The sequence below is a fragment of the Mobula hypostoma genome, chromosome 6 (genome assembly GCF_963921235.1).
Source record: "Mobula hypostoma chromosome 6, sMobHyp1.1, whole genome shotgun sequence".
Classification (NCBI taxonomy): Eukaryota; Metazoa; Chordata; class Chondrichthyes; order Myliobatiformes; family Myliobatidae; genus Mobula; species Mobula hypostoma.
This window is the reverse complement of record NC_086102.1, coordinates 67,795,323-67,819,409: the sequence shown is the minus strand read 5'-3', so window position 1 is coordinate 67,819,409 and position 24,087 is coordinate 67,795,323. Positions and strand designations below refer to the sequence as shown.

The 24,087-nt window shown below is 40.4% G+C and overlaps 1 protein-coding gene across 1 annotated transcript in view; it reads left to right on the top strand.

The window, feature by feature from the left end:
• The window catches only part of LOC134348078 (cilia- and flagella-associated protein 47-like), a 712,768-nt gene that overhangs the window by 606,322 nt on the left and 82,359 nt on the right, over positions 1 to 24,087 (top strand). The window contains exons 58-59 of the mRNA XM_063050919.1: positions 6,091 to 6,250; positions 22,346 to 22,440. Of these exons, the coding sequence (XP_062906989.1) occupies positions 6,091 to 6,250; positions 22,346 to 22,440 (255 nt within the window). The remainder of the gene's footprint in view (positions 1 to 6,090; positions 6,251 to 22,345; positions 22,441 to 24,087) is intronic.

The window sequence follows — 24,087 nt, the reverse complement described above, 5'->3', positions numbered from 1 at the left end:
GTCATGGAGGGATTGTCAACTGAGTCTCTATGGGTGGAAGTTAGAAACAGGAAGGGATCAATAACTCTACTAGGTGCTTTTTATAGACCACCCAATAGTAACAAGGACATCGAGGAGCAGATAGGAAGACAGATTCTGGAACAGTGCAATAGTAACAGGGTTGTCGTGATGGGAGATTTTAATTTCCCAAATATTGATTGGCATCTCCCTAGGGTGAGGGGTTCAGATGGGGTGGAGCTTGTTAGGTGCGTTCAAGAAGGTTTCTTGACAAAATATGTAGATAAGCCTACAAGAGGAGAGGCAGTACTTGATCTGGTATTGGGAAATGAACCTGGTCAGGTGTCAGGTCTCTCAGTGGAGAGCATTTTGGAGATAGTGATCACAATTCTATCTCCTCCACCATAGCATTGGAGAGGGATAGGAACAGACATGTTAGGAAAATGTTTAATTGGAGTAAGGGGAAATATGAAGCTATCAGGCAGGAACTTGGAAGCATAAATTGGGAGCAGATGTTCTCAGGGAAATGTACGGCAGAAATGTGACAAATGTTCAGGGGATATTTGTGTGGCGTTCTGCACAGGTACATTCCAATGAGACGGGAAGAATGGTAGGGTACAGGAACCATGGTGTACAAAGGCTGTTGAAAATCTAGACAAGAAGAAAAGAAAAGCTCACAAAAGGTTCAAAAAGCTAGGTAATATTAGAGATCTAGAAAATTATAAGGCTAGCAGGGAACTTAAGAATGAAATTCGGGGAGCCAGAAGGGGCCATGAGAAGGTCTTGGCGAGCAGGATTAAGGAAAACCCCAAGGCATTCTACAAGTATGTGAAGAGCAAGAGGATAAGACGTCACAGAATAAGACCAATCAAGTGTGACAGTGGAAAAGTATGTATGGAACAGGAGGAGGCAGCGGAGGAACTTAATGAATACTTAGCTTCAGTATTCACTACGGAAAAGGACCTTGGCAATAGTAGGAATGACTTACAGCAGACTGAAAAGCTTGAGCATATAGACATTAAGAAAGAGGATGTGCTGGAGCTTTTGGAAAACATCAAGTTGGATAAGTTACCAGGACTGGACGAGATATACCCCATGCTGCTGTGGGAGGCAAGGAGGAGATTGCTGAGCCTCTAGCAATGAACTTTGCATTGTCAATGGGGATGGGAGAGGTTCCATAAGATTGGAGGGTTCCAGATGTTGTTCCCTTATTCAAGAAAGGGAGTAGAGATAGCCCAGGAAATTATAAACCTGTGAGTCTTACTTCAGTGGTTGGTAAGTTGATGGAGAAGATCCTGAGAGGCAGGATTTATGAACATTAGGAGAGGCATAATATGATAAAAATAATCAGCATGGCTTTGTCAAAGGCAAGTTGTGCCTTATGAGCCTGATTGAATTTTTGAGGATGTGACTAAGCAGATTGACGAAGGTAGAGCAGTAGATGTAGTGTATATGGATTTCAGCAAGGCATTTGATTTGGTACTCCATGCAAGGCTTATTGAGATAGTAAGGAGGCATGTGATCCAAGGGGACCTTGCTTTGTGGATCCAGAATTGGCTTGCCCACAGAAGGCAAAGGGTGGTTGTCGACAGGTCATATTCTGCATGGAGATCGGTGACCAGTTGTGTGCCTCCGGGATCTGTTCTGGGACCCCTTCTCTTCATGATTTTTATAAATGAGCTGGATGAGGAAATGAAGGGACGGGTTAGTAAAGCTGCTGATGACTCAAAGATTGGAGGTGTTGTGGATAGTGTGGAGGGTTGTCCGAGGTTACAGCGGACATCGATAGGATGCAAAACTAGGTTGAGAAGTGGCAGATGGAGTTCAACCCAGATAACTGTGAGGTGGTTCATTTTGGTAGGTCAAATATGATGGCAGAATATAATATTAATGGTAAGTCTCTTAGCAGTGTGGAAAATCGGAGGTATCTTAGGGTCTGAATACATAGGACACTCAAATCTGCACAGGTTGACTTTGTGGTTAAGAAGGCATACAATGTATTGGTCTTCATCAACTGTGGGATTGAGTTCAAGAACTGATAGGTAATGTAAGCGCTTTATAGGACCCTGATCAGACCCCACTTGGAGTACTGTGCTCAGTTCTGGTCACCTCACTACAGGAAGGATGTGGAAACTATAGAAAGGGTGCAGAGGAGATTTGCAAGGATGTTGCCTGGATTGGGAAGCATGACTTATGAGAATAGGTTGAATGAACTTGGCCTTTTCCCCTTGGAGTGACGGAGAATGAGGGGTGACCTGATAGAGGTGTATAAGATGATGAGAGGCATCGATCATGAGGATAGTCAGAGGCTTTTTCCCAGGACAGAAATGGCTAACACGAGAGGACACAGTTTTAAAGTGCTTGGAAGTAGGTATAGAGGAGATGTCAGGGGTAAGTTTTTTACACAGAGTGGTGAGTGCGTGGAATAGGCTGCCGGCAACAGTGGTGGAGGCAGATACAGTAGGTTCGTTTAAGAGTTTCTTGGATAGGTACATGGAGCTTTGAGAGATAGAGGTCTATGGGTAACCCGAGGTAATTTTTAAAGTAAGTAAGTGTTAGGCACAGCATTGTGGGCCGAAGAGCTTGTATTGTGCTGTAGGTTTTCTATGATTCTATGTTCTGGGTCCCCAGCATTGATTATTTAAGGAATCTACAAGTTCCTTGCTCAGTGCTTAATCATAATCATTAGTGATATCACCTAGCATTTGATTGGCGCTCAGATATAGTTTGATACCATGTCTTGAATGTTTTTTCAGATACCACAGCATTGGGGTCCAAACTTCCTTGTCAAGAACTCACGTCACACTCATTATGTAATCTTCTTTATACTGGGAAAACCAATTGCAAATATGTTGCCCATCTACAAAGCAAAGCATCAACTTTCAATCCACAGGACAACTCTAATCTTCCACTAGCCTGCCAATCTGACCAATGTCCATTGCTTCTTGCACTTTTATAATGAGGCCCATTGAAGCTTGAGGAAAAGCACCTCATGGAAATCTTGCAGCCTTCCAGAGTCATTACTGAATTCAACAATTTATGATAACTTGCTGTATCATTTAATTTGGAACTGACCTGTTCCACTGTTGGTCATACACCTGTAATATAACTTTGGGTTTTCTCTGTCCATTGATTCCAACTGATCTGCCAACTGTTTCTCACAGCTGTGCATTTCATAGTTTAACATAATTTGTTTGTAATATCTCTCACTAATGACCTTTATTTCATAGCTTCTTCATTCTTTTCTTTATGCTGTTCTCTCTCTTGTGACTTTCATTAATCTATTAATTAGATGACTCTGTCAAGAAGTATTTGTCATCCTATCTGAGTTATTTTCTTTACCCTACCTATCCGTACATCATCCTTTCTGCCATTTGAAACTAACCTGCTTTCCCAGGGCCTTTGACTCGAATAATGAACTCCGTTTATCTTCTTGACTTTTCTAATATTTTCTGTTTTTATTTCCATTACCTACGGTTTTTAATATTTATTTTCTCCCCACTTTTTCCCGAGCAATAATTGAAAGCATGCTGTTAGCTTTTCTAATTATTTTATATATCTACATAGGAGCCGTGTGTGACTCAGCAAACAAATCCCTTCTCCGAGAAATCTTCCACCATTAGCTTGTTTTTAATTTTTTCCTCCTAAACTGGGCAGTTTCACTTTTTCCCACAAAATGCTTCATTTACCAAATCATACTAGGGCTGTAAACTATGGAATTTTTTTTCTAACTGTCTGCCTCTAAGTCTCATTTATGGTTTAAGATACCCATGAAAATGTACTTCTTTTGGTTAACTTCCCTAATTCCCTAATCTGGGTTGATTTATGATTTTGCTTTCTGAGGCTCTTGTGAAGTATATAATGTCATGCTGCTACATTAAGTATGCATTCTTTTAATAAAAATTGTTACACTGATACTAAGGGCCTTAATATCTTCTTGCAGCCCTTTTCCAATTTTACTTTGTTATGATGTAGCCATTGCCATTGCAGATATACTCATAAGACAAACAAACCCTTATAGAATAATGATCATGCATTCATGGTCTTCCATGGGTCCATGACACCCAGCCATACTGCTTCTAGCCCAACCAGTTTCTCTCCTGAGATTCCCAGTCACCATCCCTCCTGCCCCTTATATTCCCAGCCCTTAAGCCGAATATCCATAATCCCAGATCTTCCTCAACCACAATCTACACTCTGTCCAACAGACCACTTACAGTACCTTCTCCCAGACTTGACCTCCTGCTCGCTGAGAACTAATACAGTGAGACAACAGACACAGGAAGTTTGAGACAAACCTTATTAGAGTTAATGATGTGTGACTCATACAATTAGAACTTTTCATCTTATGTTTAGCATAGAATGTATTTAAATGAATGGTTTTGGATGTGAAGGGGAGTCTATTGGAAAAGTTCTAATGTACTGTAGCTAATATAAGAACATAAGAAATAGGAGCAGGAGTAGGCCATCTGGCCCATCAAGCTTGCTCTGCCATTCAATAAGATTATGGCTGATCTGGCCATAGATTCATCTCCACCTACCTGCTTTTTCCCCATAACCCTTAATTCCTCTACTATGCAAACATCTATCCAACCTTATCTTAAATATATTTACTAAGGTAACCTCCACTGTTTCATTGGGCATAGAATTCTACAGATTCACCATTCTCTGAGAAAAGAATCCTCATCTCTATCTTAAATCAACTCCCACGAATCTTGAGGCTATGTCCCCTATATCTAGTCTCACCTACCAATGGAAACAACCTTTCTGCCTCTATCTTATCTATCCCTTTCTTAATTTTATATGCTTCTCTAAGATCTCCTCTCATTCTTCCAAATTCCATCGAGTACAGTCCCAGGCGACTCAATCTCTCCTAGTCTAACCCCTTCATCTATGGAATCAACCTGGTGAACCTCCTCTGCACTGCCTCCACAGCCTATATAACCTTCCTCAGTAAGGAGACCAGAACTGCACTCAGTACTCCGGGTGCAGGCTCACCAGTACTCTGTACAGCATAACCTCCCTACTCTTAAATTCAATCCCTACAGCAATGAAGGCCAATATTCCATTTGCCTTCTTAATAGACTGCTGTACCTGCAATCCAACCTTTTGTGATTCATGCACAAGCACTCTCCGGTCCCTCTGCACAGCAGCATGCTGCAATTTTTTTACCATATAAATAATCTGCTCTTTCATTTTTCCTTCCAAAGTGAATGACCTCACATTTACCAACATCGTACTCCATCTCTCAGACCCTTGCCCACTCACTTAACCTATCTATATCTCTCTGCAGACTCTCCGTATCTTCTGCACAATTTACTTTTCCACTCAATTTAGTATCATCAGTTAACTTAGATACACTGCACTTGGTCCTGTCTTCCAGATATTTAATGCATATCATGAACAGTTGCAGGCCCAGCACAGATCCTTACAGCACACCGCTCACCACTGATTGCCAGCCAGAGTAATACCCATGTATCTAACTCTCTGCTTTCTATTAGTTAACCAATCCTCTAATCATGCTAATACATCACCCCCAACTCTATGCATCCTTATCTTATGGAGAAGGCTTTTATGCAGCACCTCATCAAACGCCTTCTGGAAATCCAAATAAATAACGTACATCTGTTCCCCTCTATCCACTGTGCTCGTTATAGCCACAAAGAACTCAAAATAATGTATTTTAATATATTAACTCCTTGTCATTCTAAGAATACATATACACATTAAAAATAATATTGAACTATGTCATATCTTTGTAAAGATGTAGCAAAGGTTTACAATTGCATGCCTATACAACTCCTCTACCGATGTGGTGTCAGGTTAATTTATAATTTAATACTTGCATAACACCATAAATTTAATAGTGTGCCTTAAATCTTAAATTTATCATAAGCAATAAATTGTATATCAACTGATTTGTCTGTGTGCTGCATCATATTTCTTTCAGTTGGCACCTTGTTCCATCAAGCCATTTACAGAATCTAATCTTTTAAATTAGATTTGTCATATGTGAAATACACATTTCATGTCTCTGGGACATAAGATTTTCTGACAATACATTCTAATACCATACATTTTTCATTTGAATAGATATATTACTTCTGCCAAAAGGGAAATTGGACATTCCTTTGATATTTGCACCAGATGACATGACATTTTATGAGGGGCTGATGGTGGTCCAAATCAGGAAACAGGATGGAAGTACTTGGCCTCCTTCTGTGCCAAATATAACAACTCAAGAAATGAAAAGGTAAGATGCTGACACATCAGGCATGGAAGCAGAAATATTTGTTTTTTATAACTGTTTAAAGAATCAATTTAATATATGATATTATATTTTTGATGTAAATATGAGATGATGTGAGTGCTGACAGTAGATTATTACACAATGACAATTAAATGCAAAGAAATAATGCAAAACTGAACAGATTCACGTGAGTCATTAAGACAAAAGAAGAATTTAACATCCAAGATTACTGATGATAAAAGTCAGATGAAAAGAGCGCTAGGTGTCTGCGAATTGATAGGCACTGAATAAGTGAGGAATAGGCTTTCATGATAAGTATAATAGAGGAAACGTGCAATTGTGCACTTTTATTTTGGAAGAAATATAATGCAAGTTTTTTTAAGGGAAACTAGTAAATTTTTGTGTTCTGTGATGTTATTTTGCTGGTTTACAAAACACAAAAAGTTAACTTGCAGGTACTGTGAGTAGTATTGAAGACAGATGCAGATTTGCTTTTTATGCAAGAGCATTGTGGTATAAGAGGAACGGTGCTTTGCTGTTCAAAGCTTTTATGAAATCACAACTGAAGCACTGTGTGTAGTTTTGGTTTCTGTAACTAAGGGGACTTAAGAAGAACCATCAAAATGATTCCAGACACAAGTCATTTCTTAATCCCTCCATACTTTCAGCATTTCTCAGGAATTGTCCCCTTTGTGATTCCGTAGTTCACTCTTCCAATCCCACCAACAGCCCCATTTCTAATGTCAATTTCCTTTCCAATCACAAGTGATGGAACAATTCCCAACATCTAGGGACTGAAACAGTTTCCACGTTAAACAGTCGGACTTGCACTTGTAGTTTATTCCAGTCTAGTGCATTGTACGTGGTCTCCTTTACATTGCAGAAATCAAAACACATGGGTGACCCCAAGCTTCCCATTGCCTACCACTTCAATTTCCCATCCTTCCCACATTCTGACTTTGTAGTTTGTGACCCCCTGTACTGTAACAGTGAGGCCCAATAAAGCTTGAGGAACTGCCCCTCATCTTCTGTATGAGCACTTTCCAGCCTCCTGAACTTGATACTGAATTCTGCAGCTTCAGGTAATTTCATTTCTCAATCTGTATTGATCATCTATCTATGATATTAGCTGAGTTTGTTGATTCTTTTCTTCTCTTTGGAAATGGAGGACATATCCAGCCTGCTCTGCATATTGTAATTCTTAGACTATTTTGTCTAGGTTAAAGGAATCGTGGCCTAACAAGGGAAAGTCAACATGGCTTAGTGTGGGGCAAATTATGTTTTTCTTGCTTGAGTTTTTCAAGGAGTTGACAATGATAATTGATGAAGGTAAAGCTGTGGATGTTAACTACATTGATTTTAGTAATGCATTTGACAATGTCCCTCATGGTAGGCTCATCCAGAAGAATAAGATCCATGGGATCCATTGTGACCTAGCCATTTGGATTCACTCATAGAAGACAGAAGGTACTGGTTGCTGACTGGAGGTCTGTACCTAGTGGTGCTGTACAGGGATTAGTACTAGGAGCTTTGTTGAATATGATGTGTATAAATGATCTGCATAAAATTATAGACAGATGGGCTCGTAAGCTTGTAGATGATATAAAGATCAGTGGTGTTGTGGGTAGTATAGAAGACTGGCAAAGGATACAACAGGAAATAGATCAATTGAAGATGTATGCAGAGAAATAGCAGGTGGAGATTAATCCAGCCAAATGTGAGGTTTTGCACTTTGGGAAGACCCTTAACTATAACGTTGTATAGAGGAATGTTGGGGTCAAAGCCCATAGGTTTCTGAAGCTAGCTGCGCAGGTTGACAGGGTAGTAAAGAAGCCAAATGTCATGCTCAAAAGTTGGGAAGTTATGTTGCAGCTTTATTAAACTCTGGCTCTATCTGGGCATGTGGCCAAGTGGTTAAGGTGTTCGTCTAGTTATCTCAAGGTCGCTAGTTCGAGCCTCAGCTGTGGCAGTGCGTTTGTGCCCTTGAGCAAGGCACTTAATCACACATTGCTCTAGTCTGTGCGAGGAGTGGCACCCCACACAGACTTCCAATCTGCGCCTTGTAAGGCATGAAAATGCCTGACACAAGCCTTTCATGGTCTGAGTCGATGTTCCCTCCCTCCCTCTATCTGGAGTATTACATTCAATTCTGGTTGCCCCATTATAGGAATGATGTGGAAGATTTGGAGAGATTGTGAAGTTTACCGGGATGCTGCCTGGGTTAACAGGCATGTAATACAAGGAGAGGTTAGACAAATTTAGGTTGTTTTCTCCCGTGCAGCAGAGGATAAGGGGTGACCTGATAAAAGTTTACAAGATTATGACAAGCATAGATGGAGTAAGAAGCTAGTATCCTTTTCCTAAGGCTGAAATGTCTAATATGAGAGGGCATGCATTTAAGGTTGGGGGGGGTAAGTTCAACAGAGCGCATGATTTTTTTTTACACAGAGAGGTGGGTGCCTGGAATGTGCTGTTAGGGTTTGTGGTGGAGGAAAATATGACAGAGGCATTTAAGAGTCTCTTAGATAGGCACACAAATGTGTAGAGAATTAAGCAATATGAATCTTGTTTCGGCATTTAATTACTAGTTGAAATATTTTGGCACATCAGAATCAAAATATGGTTTATTACCACTGGTATGTGATGAGAAATTTGTTAACTTAGCAGCAGCAGTTCAATGCAATACATAATATAATAATATAGAAAACAAACAAACATAAATAAATAAATAAGATTATAAGTAACTAAATTACAGTATATAATATATTGAATAGAATAAAAATCGTGCAAAAAACAGAAATACACGATATTAAAAAAAGTGAGATAGTGTCCAAGGGTTCAATGTCCATTTAGGAATCAGATGGCAGAGGGGAAGAAGCTGTTCCTGATCACTGAGTGTGTGCCTTCAGGCTTCTGTGCCTCCTACCTGATGGTAACAGTGAGAAAAGGGCATGCCCTGCATGTTGGAGGTCCTTAATAATGGACACTCCCTTTCTGAGACACCGCTCCTTGAAGATGTCCTGGGTACTTTGTAGGCTAGTACCCAAGATGGAGCTGAATAGATTTACAACCCTCTGCAGCTTCTTTCAGTCCTGTGCAGTAACCCTCCATACCAGACAGTGATGCAGCCTGTCAGAATGCCCTCCACGGTACATCGATAGAAATTTTTGAGGGTATTTGTTGGCTGAATGGCCTATTCTTGTGCTGTACTATTCTAGGTTCTAGGTTCTTTTGTCTATTTTCTTACCCTCTAACTGCTGCCCTTCACTCATTGACCAAAAACCTTGATTAGAAAACAGAAAGTAGTGGCTGATGATGCTTATTTTGTGCTTATTCAAGCTTATGTTCCTCGTGGTGTTCCACAGGGACCTGTACTAGGACTTCTGCTGATTATGATATGTATAATAACCTGGATGAAAACGTAGTTGGGTTAGTAAGCTGGTGCTTTTGATAGTATAGAAGACTGCCAAAGAATACAGCAGGATATAGATGAATTGAAGATCTAGGGGTAAAAATGACAAATGGAATTTAACCCAGCCAAATGTTTTGTATTTGGCATGACCCATAATGGTGTTGTTGCATAGAAGGATCTTGGGGTCCAAGTCAATCATCATCATCATCAGGTGTCATGCCCAGTTTGAGCTTTGACTGCCATGGCCCACACACTCCTGTTTCGGGTCAAGTGGATCAATTCATTGCTATTCATTTCCAGTTCTCTGGCTGCTGTCTCCGTCATCATTTATCTTTACCTTCCTTTTGTTTTCTTCCTTTCGATCTTTCCCATAGTTACCGTGCATTCTAACTGATCTTTCCTAATCACATGTCCAATGAAGTTACGTTGCCTTTTCATGATCTCATACATTATTTCTCTTTTTGTACTTGCTCTGTTCATGACATCCTCGTTAGATGTTTGTCTTGTCCATGATATTCTTTGCACCCTCCTCAAAAACCACATCTCTGCTGCTTCAATTCATTTCCTCATGTTACTAGATATTGTCCAACATTCTGATCCATATAACATAACTGGATAAACGTAACATTTCAGCACTCTGAGGCGGGTTGTCATGCCTAGTTTAGTGTTGGTCAGTTTACTCTTCATTCTCGTAAAGGTGTCTTTTGCCATCCCTATTCTTCTTTTGATGTCCATGTCGCATCTGCCATCTGATGTCACCAGCTTCCTAAGTAGCAAAAGTTCTGTACTTGTTTTATGTCTTCCCTGTTTATTTTCAGCCTGCAGATAGGATTCTCCTTCTTTTTGGATATCCCCATACCAAGTCAATAGCTCTCTGAAACTGGCTTTACTTTATTGTCGCCAAACAATTGATACTAGAACATTACAGTGATATTTGATTCTGCGCTTTGCACTCCACATTGCATCTGTAGAAATTTGCAAGAATCTTTGGTGTGTTACGTACCCCATAACTGGGTTGCCAAACCAGCAGAAATGGACCACTCGTTGGAGTCTGGATTACTAGGAACTAATAAAGTTTTATTAAAGAAATAAGTAACACTGTACTCTAATCGTAAGGATATAAATGCAACAGGTTAGCAATGATAACACACACGTGTACACAGAACTAGGGTAATAGGAATCAACCAAGCTCTATCGCAGTCTAGGGGTAAAATGATCAGTCTTAAGTGACGCAGAGTTCAGTTCAGCTTCGTACAGTTCGCAGTAATTGCTGTTGTGCCATTGGAGAGAGAGAGAGAGAGGGGGGTTGCAGTTTGTTCAGGCAGACCTTTAATGTTCTTCGCAGTTGGTTTTGGGCAGACCCTTTTATGTCTTCTATCCCGCTGTGGTCACCGTCTGTGACCCCTCCGTTCCGGATATGACCGTTCTTCCGCAGTGAATCCGGCACCCAGGCAAGGGCGGACACACACACACCAGGTTCCCACCGATCGTACCTTTACACCCTGTGAGTCTATGGTCGGTTCCCGCGAACCAGACCTCCAAACTCACACCAACTTGTGGGGGCACACCGCTCTTCCAGGGTCTTGTTATCTCGTGATCTTGTGGTGTGTCCCGTGCCTTAGCGAACCTGCTCTTTTTATCCCCCTGCTGGGGTATCGCCTGTCCATCAAAATTCAAACAGTTCGGGTTCAAAGCAACCGGTCTGTCAATATTCTGAATTGTGTTTCTTTCCATTAATCTCTCCCTCCTCTCTCATTAACATTTTGAACGTTTTTCCATTGTCTCCCTTATCTTTCTCATTAGCATCAATCGTCTGATAACTTGGTTTGGCGTCACAGGTGACATAGCAAATCTCCTCAAATGCGAAATGAAATATAGCCACAGTCGTGCCTTCTTTGTAATGCATCAATATATTGGGCCCAGGATGGATATCCATAAGACCACAAGACAAAGGAGCCAGAAGTCTGCCATTCGGCCCAACGAGTCTGCTCCACCATTTTATCATGAGCTGATCCATTCTCCCATTTAGTCCCACTCCCCCGCCTTCTCACCCTAACTCTTGATGCCCTGGCTACTCAGATACCTATCAATCTCTGCCTTAAATACACCCAAAGACTTGGCCTCCACTGCTGCCCATGGCAACAAATTCCACAGATTCACCACCCTCTGGCTAAAAAAAATTATTTGCATCTCTGTTCTGAATGGGTGCCCTTCAATCCTTAAGTCATGCCCTCTCGTACTAAACTCCCCCACCATGGGAAACAATTTTGCCACATCCACTCTGTCCATGCCTTTCAACATTCGAAATGTTTCTGTGGGGTCTCCCCTCATTCTTCTAAACTCCAAGGAATACAGTCCAAGAGCGGACAAATGTTCCTCATATGTTAACCCTCTCATTCCCAGAATCATTCTCGTGACTCTTGTCTGAACCCTCTGCAACGTCAGCACATCCTTTCTTAAATAAGGAGCCCAAAACTGCCCACAGTACTCCAAGTGAGGTCTTACCAGTGCCTTATAGAGCCTTAACATCACATCCCTGCTCCTATACTCTATTCCTCTAGAAATGAATGCCAAAATTGCATTCGCCTTCTTCACCACCGACTCAACCTGGAGGATAACCTTAAAGGTATCCTGCACAAGGACTCCCAAGTCCCGTTGCACCTCAGAACTTTGAATTCTCTCCCCATTTAAATAACAGTCTACCTGTTTATTTCTTCTGCCAAAGTGCATAACCATACACTTTCCAACATTGTACTTCATTTGCCACTTCTTTGCCCATTCTTCCAATCTATCCACATCTCTCTGCAGACTCTCTGTTTCTTCAGCACTACCGGCCCCTCCACCTATCTTTGTATCATCAGCAAACTTAGCCACAAAGCCATCTATTCCATAATCCAATTCGTTGATGTACAATGTAAAAAGAAGCGGCCCCAACACGGACCCCTGTGGAACACCACTGGTAACCGGCAGCCAACCAGAATAGGATCCCTTTAATCCTACTCTCTGTTTCCTGCCAATCAGCCAACGCTCTATCCACATATGTAACTTTCCCGTAATTCCGTGGGCTCTTATCTTGTTGAGCAGCCTCACGTGTGGCACCTTGTCAAAGGCCTTCTGGAAATCCAAATATGCAACATCCACTGCATCTCCCTTGTCTAGCCCACTTGTAATTTCCTCAAAAATTGCAATAGGTTTGTCAGGCAGGATTTTCCTTTAAGGAAACCATGCTGAGTTCTGCCTATCTTGTCATATGCCTCCAGGTACTCTGTAACCTCATCCTTGACAATCAACTCCAACAACTTCCCAACCACTGATGTCAAGCTAACCGGTCAATAATTTCCTTTTTGTTTCCTTGCCCCCTTCTTAAATAGCAGAGTGACATTTTCAATCTTCCAGTCCTCCAGAACCATGCCAGAATCGATCGACTTTTGAAAGATCATCACTAATGCCTCTGCAATCTCCACAACTACTTCGTTCAGAACACGAGGGTGCATTCCATCTGGTCGGGAGATTTATCTACCCTTAGACTATTCAGCTTCCTGAGTACTTTCTCTGTCATAATTGTGACTGTGCACACTTCTCTTCCCTGACACCCTTGAGTGTCCGGTATACTGCTGATATCTTCTTTCCTGAAGTCCATAAATAATTTCTTGTTCTTACTGATGATGAGTGCGAGGTTGTTGTTGTGACCCCATTCAACCAGCTGATCTATCATGCTCCTGTATGCCTCCTCGTCAGCATCTGAAATTCTGCCAATGGTGTCATTGACAAATTTATAGATGGTGTTTAAGCTGTGCCTAGCTACACAGTCGTGTGTGTAGAGAGAATGGAGGAATGAGTAAAGCACATATCCTCGAGGTATTCCCATGTTGATTGTCAGTGAGGAGAAGATGTTATTTCTGGTCCACACTGACTGTGGTCTTCCAATGAGGAAGTCAAAGTCCATTTGCAGAGGCCCAGTTTTTGGAGCTTGTTGCTGAATACTGAGGGTATAATGGTGTTGAGCACTAAGCTGTAATCAATAAACAGCAACCTGATTGAGGCATTGCTACATTGATGAACAAGGGAAAGATAATGAATTGTTGATTAGCTTTACACATAGTAGCAATCTGAAGTCTGGTATTAAGCATGTGCTAATAAAGACAATTACAGTAGATTTTGGTTAATTGAGCCATTGGTTAATTGGGGCAGCCGCTGATTTGGTACAACTCTTGAAAAGCAAATATTAATCAAGAAAAATTCTGGGATTCCCTTCACTTATTTGGGGCACTATATTGTTTGATTGGGGCAGGAGACTGTTGCCAAACAATTTCTATCTAGTGTCAGGTGCGTGCATATTGTGTGGTCATTAGACACTACACTGCACTTAGAGAGAATATAGCGTTAATTGTATGTTTTGTGTTCAAAAAACAGTGATTTTTGACACTAATAGTTGGCAAGAAATAAGCAGTAAGACAATTTAGAACTGTTCTTCTCACTGTGGTTTCAAGCATTCAGGCTTGCAGATGCCAGAAACGGCCACAAGTGAAAATGAAACAATTTCATTACTTTAGCAGATTAGGAAATACGAAGAATTTGTAGGTATCGGCAATAACCTTGAATGTTACAATAAAAATGACCTGCAGAAAACAATCATCAAAAGCATTGTTTGAGACACTGCACTAAGTGTATACAATTATTTTGTTCATTTTCAGTAAATCAAAAGAACATGAATTAATTCCTCAGTCAGTAACTATTAGGAACTAATACACAGTTTTATAGTACTGTAGTAGTTTTGGTAGTATTCTAATTTGTGCTGTATTTCATTTTAATACATGATTTGTTACTCAGTTAAATGGTAGTTTGTCTTTTTTATACCTTTGAAACTATTTCCACGAAACTGGCTAATTGGGCCAAAATATATTGTTCCCTATGTGTCCCAGTTACCTGGAATCCACTGTATATCGCTATCAAGGGTAAGTAGGCTGAAGAAAATTTTGGATAAGAAGGTTACAGTAGCACATAGTTAAACTAGCAGAGGATATAGATACAAATCAGAAAAACTTGCAACAGTTAAACCAGAAAGAAAATAGCAAAATTAAAATCTGATTACTTGGAAGTGAAAATGGGAATTAATAATGGGATAAAAGAACATGTCAAAGACAGTAAAACAATATTTTGTAGTTTATAAAGAGGAAGAAAGCAAAAGCAAAGTGTACTAAAAATATGAGGAAATAATAGGGCAAAAGTGAGGGGAAAATTTAAAGTTAACATTACCACCAGACAGAACAGTACTGGCAATCTAATGGAACGAAAATAAAAAAGAGAAAATGCTGGAAGTACATAACAGGACAGGCAGGATTAAAGGGATTAAAGACTGACAATCCGCTGCCCGTATCTCCGTGATTTCAAAGAACTGGCTGCAGAGATGCATAATGTGTGACCTTTCAAAATACACATTTGATTCTGCAAAGGTCACAGTAGACTGGAAAACTCCAGGGACCTTTCCAGATTCAAATGGAACAGCACTTCACAAGAAGTGAAAATGCAGGGTATTGTTGCTAGTTATCCTTACATCAACTACTTGGAAATTTTGAAATTCTTGACTGAGGCAGCAGTGTAGTGACATTCTGAAAATTCTTATATATTTAGTTAGAGTGAAAGTTGGTTTACAAAGAATAATTGATGCATTTATTTGTATTGATTGAGACTGCAAATCACAGGTTGGAATAAAGAAAGAGTTGATAGTGTGTTTGGATAATTAAATAAAGTTGCCAAGTTCACCACAAAGGGTTACTCCACAAATTAACTGCTCATGGAATTGATTGCTCAGAGATAAAAGATTGGTTATGTGACAGTAAGCAGAGAGGAAATAGGTCATTTTCACATTTGGAAACTGTAACTAGTGGGGTATCATATATTGATCTTCAACCATTCATCTTAATCATTTGGATGATGGGACCAAGACAAATTTTGGCAATTAAAAATGTTGTGGTGAGGACACAAAAAGTCTGCAAAGGGTTAAGCATTCTATAAGAAGGCAAAGGATAGATAAAGTACAAGTAGGGAATGTGGCAGAGGTGTTATCCCTTTTATAGGAGGAATAGAAAAGCACAATATTTTACTGGTGTGAGAATGATGAATGCTGTTTTTAGAGAGATCTAGTGTGTCCCTGTAAGAAACAGATAAAGTCAGATTGCAGGAGATGGTGAACAACCTGCTGTTCTGGCCTTATACTTGGTATTCTGTCTCCCATTAACTAAACAACCTCATGGTATAGATTCACCCTACATCCAGTTTTCCTTCAGATATTAACAGAACCATCGTAGTCAGTATCTAATACATTCCCTGGTTATTATTTTCTGAAAGTTATAGAAAAGATTGGGGAAATATTCAAAAATGGGTGAGTAAACCATAAAAATTAGGCAGAGAAGGGAACTAAATTGCAGATCACCATTTTTGCAGCATTAATCCATAAAGAAAATCAAACCCTTAAAAGTATCAAGTGTCCCATGACATAATCAATATTACAAAATATGCCACCATCTGAGTGCTATAAAACTCAAATTTTATGGTAAATTGACATTTAGGAGGCAATGATTTGATGATCATATGATAAGACTGCTTAAATTTACCCCAAAACTTTGCCAGACAGATATCCACAAGTTGGGATAGTTTCCTCAAAATAGTGAAATGTGGCAATAAAAACATCCATTCAAGCACTTTCTAGTCTGAGACGTAGGCCCCTTTGAATGCAAACACACAGTTGAGAAAATCTACTCAAATTGCAGTTACTTGTTTGAGCTTATTAGTGACCAGAAGATCTTATTAGTGACTAGGAGAGTCTATAAGAATTAAATTGCACCTCCGCTCCATCTGCCAAAAGTGGAATTTCCTGGTGGCCAACCATTTTAATTCTTATCCCCATTCCCACTCCAACATGTCGATCCACGGTCTCTTCTTTTGCCGCAATAAGGCCACTCTCAGGGTGGAGGAGCAACACCTTATATTCTGTCTCGGTAGCCTCCAACCTGATGGCATGGACATCAGTTTCTCTTCCAGTAAATTTTCCCTCCGCCTTGTCTCTTCTATTTCCCTACTTTAGCCTCTTACCTCCTCTCCTCACCTACCTATGAGGCAGGACAGATTAGCGGGCTTGTCTACTGAGTCCTTATGGGTGGAGCTGAGAAACAGGAAAGGTATGGCCACATTAGTGGGATTGTATTACAGACCACCCAATAGTCAACGAGACTTGGAAGAGCAAATCTGCAGAGAGATAGCAGGCAACTGCAGGAAACATAAAGTTGTAGTGGTAGGGGATTTTAATTTTCCATACATTGATTGGGACTCCCATACTGTTAGGGGTCTAGATGGTTTAGAGTTTGTAAAATGTGTTCAGGAAAGTTTTCTAAATCGGTATATAGAGGGACCAACTAGAGGGGATGCAATATTGGATCTCCTGTTAGGAAATGAATTAGGGCAAGTGACAGAAGTCTGTGTAGGGGAGCACTTTGGTTCCAGTGATCATAACACCATTAGTTTCAATTTGATCATGGACAAGGACAGATCTGGTCATAGGGTTGAGGTTCTGAACTGGAAGAAGGCCAAATTTGAAGAAATGAGAAAGGATCTAAAAAGCGTGGATTGGGACAGGTTGTTCTCTGGCAAAGATGTGATTGGTAGGTGGGAAGCCTTCAAAGGGGAAATTTTGAGAGTGCAGAGTTTGTATGTTCCTGTCAGGATTAAAGGCAAATTGAATAGGAATAAGGAACCTTGGTTCTCAAGGGATATTGCAACTCTGATAAAGAAGAAGAGGGAGTTGTATGAAATGTATAGGAAACAGGGGGTAAATCAGGTGCTTGAGGAGTATAAGAAGTGCAAGAAAATACTTAAGAAAGAAATCAGGAGGGCAAAAAGAAGACATGAGGTTGCCTTGGCAGTCAAAGTGAAGGATAATCCAAAGAGCTTTTACAAGTATATTAAGAGCAAAAGGATTGTAAGGGATAAAATTGGTCCTCTTGAAGATCAGAGTGGTCGGCTTTGTGCGGAACCAAAGGAAATGGGGGAGATCTTAAATAAGTTTTTTGAGTCTGTATTTACTAAGGAAGCTGGCATGAAATCTATGGAATTGAGGGAATCAAGTAGTGAGACCATGGAAACTGTACAGATTGAAAAGGAGGAGGTGCTTGCTGTCTTGAGGAAAATTAAAGTGGATAAATCCCCGGGACCTGACAGAGTGTTCCCTCGGACGTTGAAAGAGACTAGTGTTGAAATTGTGGGGGCCCTGGCAGAAATATTTAAAATGTCGCTGTCTACGGGTGAAGTGCCGGAGGATTGGAGAGTGGGTCATGTTGTTCCGTTGTTTAAAAAAGGATCGAAAAGTAATCTGGGAAATTATAGGTCGGTGAGTTTAACGTCAGTAGTAGGTAAGTTATTGGAGGGAGTACTAAGAGACAGAATCTACAAGCATTTGGATAGACAGGGGCTTATTAGGGAGAGTCAACATGGCTTTGTGCGTGGTAGGTCATGTTTGACCAATCTGTTGGAGTTTTTCGAGGAGGTTACCAGGAAAGTGGATGAAGGGAAGGCAGTGGATATTGTCTACATGGAATTCAGTAAGGCCTTTGACAAGGTCCCGCATGGGAGGTTAGTTAGGAAAATTCAGTCGCTAGGTATACATGGAGAGGTGGTAAATTGGATTAGACATTGGCTCGACGGAAGAAGCCAGAGAGTGGTGGTAGAGAATTGCTTCTCTGAGTGGAGGCCTGTGACTAGTGGTGTGCCACAGGGATCAGTGCTGGGTCCATTGTTATTTGTCATCTATATCAATGATCTGGATGATAATATGGTAAATTGGATCAGCAAGTTTGCTGATGATACAAAGATTGGAGGTGTAGTAGACAGTGAGGAAGGTTTTCACAGCCTGCAGAGGGACTTGGACCAGCTGGAAAAATGGGCTGAAAAATGGCAGATGGAGTTTAATACTGACAAGTGTGAGGTATTGCACGTTGGAAGGACAAACCAACATAGAACATACAGGGTTAATGGTAAGGCACTGAGGAGTGCAGTGGAACAGAGGGATCTGGGAATACAGATGCAAAATTCCCTAAAAGTGTCGTCACAGGTAGATAGGGTCGTAAAGAGAACTTTTGGTACATTGGCCTTTATTAATCGAAGTATTGAGTATAAGAGCTGGAATGTTATGATGAGGTTGTATAAGGCATTGGTGAGGCCGAATCTGGAGTATTGTGTTCAGTTTTGGTCACCAAATTACAGGAAGGATATAAATAAGGTTGAAAGAGTGCAGAGAAGGTTTACAGGGATGTTGCCAGGACTTGAGAAACTCAGTTACAGAGAAAGGTTGAATAGGTTAGGACTTTATTCCCTAGAGCGTAGAAGAACGAGGGGAGATTTGATAGAGGTATATAAAATTATGATGGGTATAGATAGAGTGAATGCAAGCAGGCTTTTTCCACTGAGGCAAGGGGAGAAAAAAACCAGAGGACATGGGTTAAGGGTGAGGGGGGAAAAGTTTAAAGGGAACATTAGGGGGGGCTTCTTCACACAGAGAGTGGTGGGAGTATGGAATGAGCTGCCAGACGAGGTGGTAAATGTGGGTTCTTTTTTAACATTTAAGAATAAATTGGACAGATACATGGATGGGAGGTGTATGGAGGGATATGGTCCATGTGCAGGTCAATAGGACTAGGCAGAAAATGGTTCGGCACAGCCAAAAAGGGCCAAAGGGCCTGTTTCTGTGCTGTAGTTTCTATGGTTTCTATGGTTTCTATCACCTCCCTCTGGTGCCTCTCCTTCTTGCCTTTCTCCAATGGTCCACTCTCTTGTCAGATTCCTTATTCTCCAGCCCTTTACCTTTCCCACCCACCTGGATTCACCTTTTTCCTTCTAGCTGGTCCTCCTTCCCTCCCCCCCCCCACCTTTTTATTCTAGAGCCTTCCCCCTTCCTTTCCAGTCCTGAAAAAGAGTCTTGGCCCAAAACGTTAATTGTTTATTAATTTCTGCTGTGAGTTCCTCCAGCATCTGCAGAATCTCTAGTGTTTAAAATTAAGTTGTATTGCAGCTGGCCTTAACAAACAATAGATTTTTTATAATATATTTCTACATTGTGATATTTCCATTATCTTGTCATTAATCAAATTACAGTGCTTTGTGTCATATTTTCTGTTTTCTTATTTTCTCTTGTCATTTCTGTTTTTTTATTCAATGAATTATTGTCTTCCAGTGCAACTCCTACAGTGACCAGTTCATTAATTTTTCTTTCTCCTCTTTTGTCATTGAGTAATGCAGATTACACATGGGAACAGATTTAGGTTGTGATTAGCAACAATCTAACCAGGATTACTGAAAAATTTTCAGAGGCTTAGATGAATTATGTTATTTATTTATTTGTTTGTTTATTTACTTACTGAGATACAGCGTGAAATAGTCCCTTCCGGCCCTTCGAGCCACACTGCCCAGCCACCCTTGATTTAACCCTAGCCTTATCACAGGACAATTTACAATGGCCAATTAACCTACAAATTGGTACATCTTTGGATTGAGGGAGGAACCCTTATCACCTAGAAAGAACCCATACATCCCTTGGGGAGGACACACAGATTCCTCTCAGATAACATTGGAATTGAACTCTGAACTTCGAGATCCCAAGCTGTAATAGTACCGTGCTATCCACTATGCTACCATGGCACCCAGAAAGGATTGCAACTCAGAGGACAAAGAAAAACACATGAAGTGAAGAGCGTCTTCAATGCCCAATGATTTCCAGAGTACCCTCAATCATTTAGCTACTTGTTCCCCTTCACATAATTCCTTGCTCCCTATGCCCATTATGTTGCACCTTCTCCACCCCAACACTTTATGCTGCAATTACTAGCATATTTTCTCATTCTCACTCTTATCTTCAACCTCTACAATTTGTATCCTAGTCTCTCTCTTGTCTTATAACTATTATGCCCAAATCATCTACAAATCTCCTGATCTACCTTCATATTACACATCCAGAATCCTTCATTATTTCACCATCTCTTCCCATCATTTTTCCTCAGCATCTTAACCTATATATTCCACCTCCCCAGATCATTCTCTGTTCTGGAAACCCTAACTGTTTTTTTTTAATCTTTAATTTTCACACATCATGTAATTCCCACTCATTCTAAGTTGGCAGCAGTATCTCAAGGTCCATCATACTGAGCACTGATATCCCCCAGGGCTGTGTGCTCAACTCTCTGTTGTTCACACTGCTGACTCACAACTGCACTGTGAGATCCAGCTCCAACCGTGTCATCAAGTTTGCTAATGATACAACAGTGGTTGGCCTCATCAGCAATAATGACGAGTTGACATACTGAGAGAAGCTAAAGAAGATTGCCAAATTGTATGAGAACAAGAACCAGAGTCTCAACATGGACAAAACAAAAGAGATGATTGTTAATTTCAGGAAGACACAGGTCAATCACTCTCCATTGCACATCAATGGCTCTGCTGTGGAGAAAGGGAAGAGCACAAAGTTGCTTGGTGTGCATATAACGGACAATCTACCTTATCCCACAACACCTCCTCATTAGTCAAGAAGACAGAACAGTGTCTACAGTTCCTGAGGAGAATGAGGCATTCAAGGCTCCATGCAACAATTCTAACAACTTTCTATAGGAGCACCATGAAGAGTGTCCTGTCTGGCTGTATCATTGCGTGGTACAGAAGCTGTAAGATATCAAACCGCAACACCCTACAGAGGATATTAAAAATCTCCAAGAGGATGACCGTTGTCTTGCTCCCCCACTATTTGTGACATTTACCAAGAGCATTGTATACAAAATGTCCAAAGCATTGTTGAGGATCCCTACCACCTATCACAATTTCTGTGACCCATTATCATCAGGAAGGAGGTACAGGGACATCAGCACTAGGTCTGCCAGACTGCATGACAGCTTCTTCCATCAGGCTGTGAGACTAACGAATACTCTGCCACCACTGAAATCTCATCACTGGGACATTGAGCTGTTTACTGTTTAATGCTACCTGTGCTGCAAGCCACATGCACTTTGAATTATATTTTATTAACTTACAGTATTCGTGGTAATATTTTGTTTTGTATACTGTGTGTGATATATGTATTATGGGTGCATCATGGCCTGAATGTTGTTCTGTTGACAATAAACTTCTGATGGCAATAAACTTGAACTTGAACTTATTTATTTAGTCCCAGTTTCTCTTTACACTTTGTGCTCAACTGTCTGCTCACATGATGGTGATCCAGCTTGGCCCATGACTCATTTTGCACTGTTTGCTAATTAACCTGTCTCTCATCTTCCAGATAGCATTTCATATAATAGTGGTGTCATCAAACCCATTTATCTTTGCTGGTAAATCAGTTTGATTCTGAAAGTGAACAAAAATTTGAGCTGTTGATATCTGACAAAAATGACAGATGATGCTTAGAGAAGGCACAGGCTGTCGAATTTCAATAGGATGCTAATAAGGCAGGTTATACATCAGGAAGTGCTATGTTCCATCAGATTAGTGCCTGGCTGATGAAGGAGAAAATTATCTCCCACCCTACACTGTAGCATAATTGTGCTGGCACTACAGATTGTAAGGTTTAAGGGGGTAAGGAGTGAGCCTTTAAATTCTTTTAAATCCAGATCCATAAGTTTTGTAAAAGTGGCATTAATTCTATTCTGCCTCAGCTTTTGTAGATCGGAGGGGGGTGAAATTTCTGCTATTCGATGGCTGTATCCGATTTATGGTATCCCTGAAGCATTGACAGCAACACTGTCCCCTGGTAAGTCACTAAAGGATATTTGTTTTCAGTGACATGTCATCAATCATTTATAAGTTGGTTAAACTGCAGCACACAGCTCAAACTATTAAATCACAGCACTGCAGTTCAAACTGTTTACAAATTTTGAATTGACAATTCAAACTGACTTTAATGGAAATTTATCCTTACTTGGCATATACATTTCTTAAATAACTTTAAACCTATAAACAAAACAAGCATAAAGTAAATAACATTGACTACAATGTTTAGGATTGCTCTGTTGGTATATAACTAATTCGTAATATTTGTACACATCCCTTTATGAACAATTACTTTAATTTCAATCTAACCAGAAGGAGAATATGTTTTATTTATTTAGCAATACAGCATGGAGTAGGCCCTTCTGGCTCTCTAAGTAGCAACCTCCGACAACCCTGATTTAACCCTAACCTAATCACGGAACAATTTACAATAACTAATTAACCTACCCAATACAAATTTTGACTGTCGGAGGAAACCAGAGCATCCAGGGAAAATCAACACAATCTACGGGAAGGACATGCCATCGCCTTACAGAGGATGCCAGGATTGAACTCCGAACTTCGACACCTCAAGCTGTGATAGTATCGTGCTAACTGCGACGCTATCATGGCGCCATAATTGGTGGGTGATATATTGCCATGTACTCTTTTGTCCAAGCAAACATTAGCAGCGTTTTACCTAAAGAACAGATTTTACCCAAACACAAAAAAATACACAGGTCATTAAACTGGGAAGAGTGCAGAGGAGATTTACAGCAATGTTGCCAGGACTCAAGGGACTGGGTTATAGAAAGAGTTTAAGCATGTTGGGACTTTTTTTTAGTGGAGCATGGGAGAATGAGGGGAGAGCTCGTAAAGGTGCATAGATTTGGTGAATGCACACAGACATTTTCCCAGGGTTGGGGAATCAAGAATGAGAGCGCCTAGGTTTAAGGTGAGAGGGAAGAGATTTAATATGAACTTGAAAGGCAACTTTTTTTACCCAGAGGGTGGACAGTATTAGGGTATGAGCTGCCAGAGGAAGTAGTTAATGCAGGTATATTAGCAACATTTAAAAGGACAGGCATATACATGGGAAAGGTTTAGCGGGATCTGGGTCAAATATGGACAAATGGGATTGGTTTAGATGGGAATGTCAGTTAGCATAGATCATTTGGGCCAAAGGACCTGTTCCCCAATTGTATGACTCTATAACTCTCCAAGTTTTCTTCATCTGTAATACTAGGTACAGTATACTCATTTAAGTATACAGTTCATGCCTCTGCCTAATATTTTTATCTAATGCAAATGGATATCAAAAACTGCTTTTACTTTGTTTCTCCCAATCTTCTGCCAGAATTATTGTGACAGATCAAACAAAGAGGAATTATTGCTTTAGATTTTTCTGTGAACCAAATCATATTGGTCAACACCAAAGGTCCAACAGCTGAACCTCAAGTGCAAAATGGTGCTCATGAAATAGCCACACTTTCATTAATGGAACATTAAGTAAATAGAAACTTTATTTGTGATAGTTGGCCTGAAACTTAACAGTAGCCATGGTTAAACATGTGACTTGTTTCCTTAAAGGAGATGCAGCTCCGTCATCTTTAAAGTAACACCTTTACATTTTTCTAATATACATAAA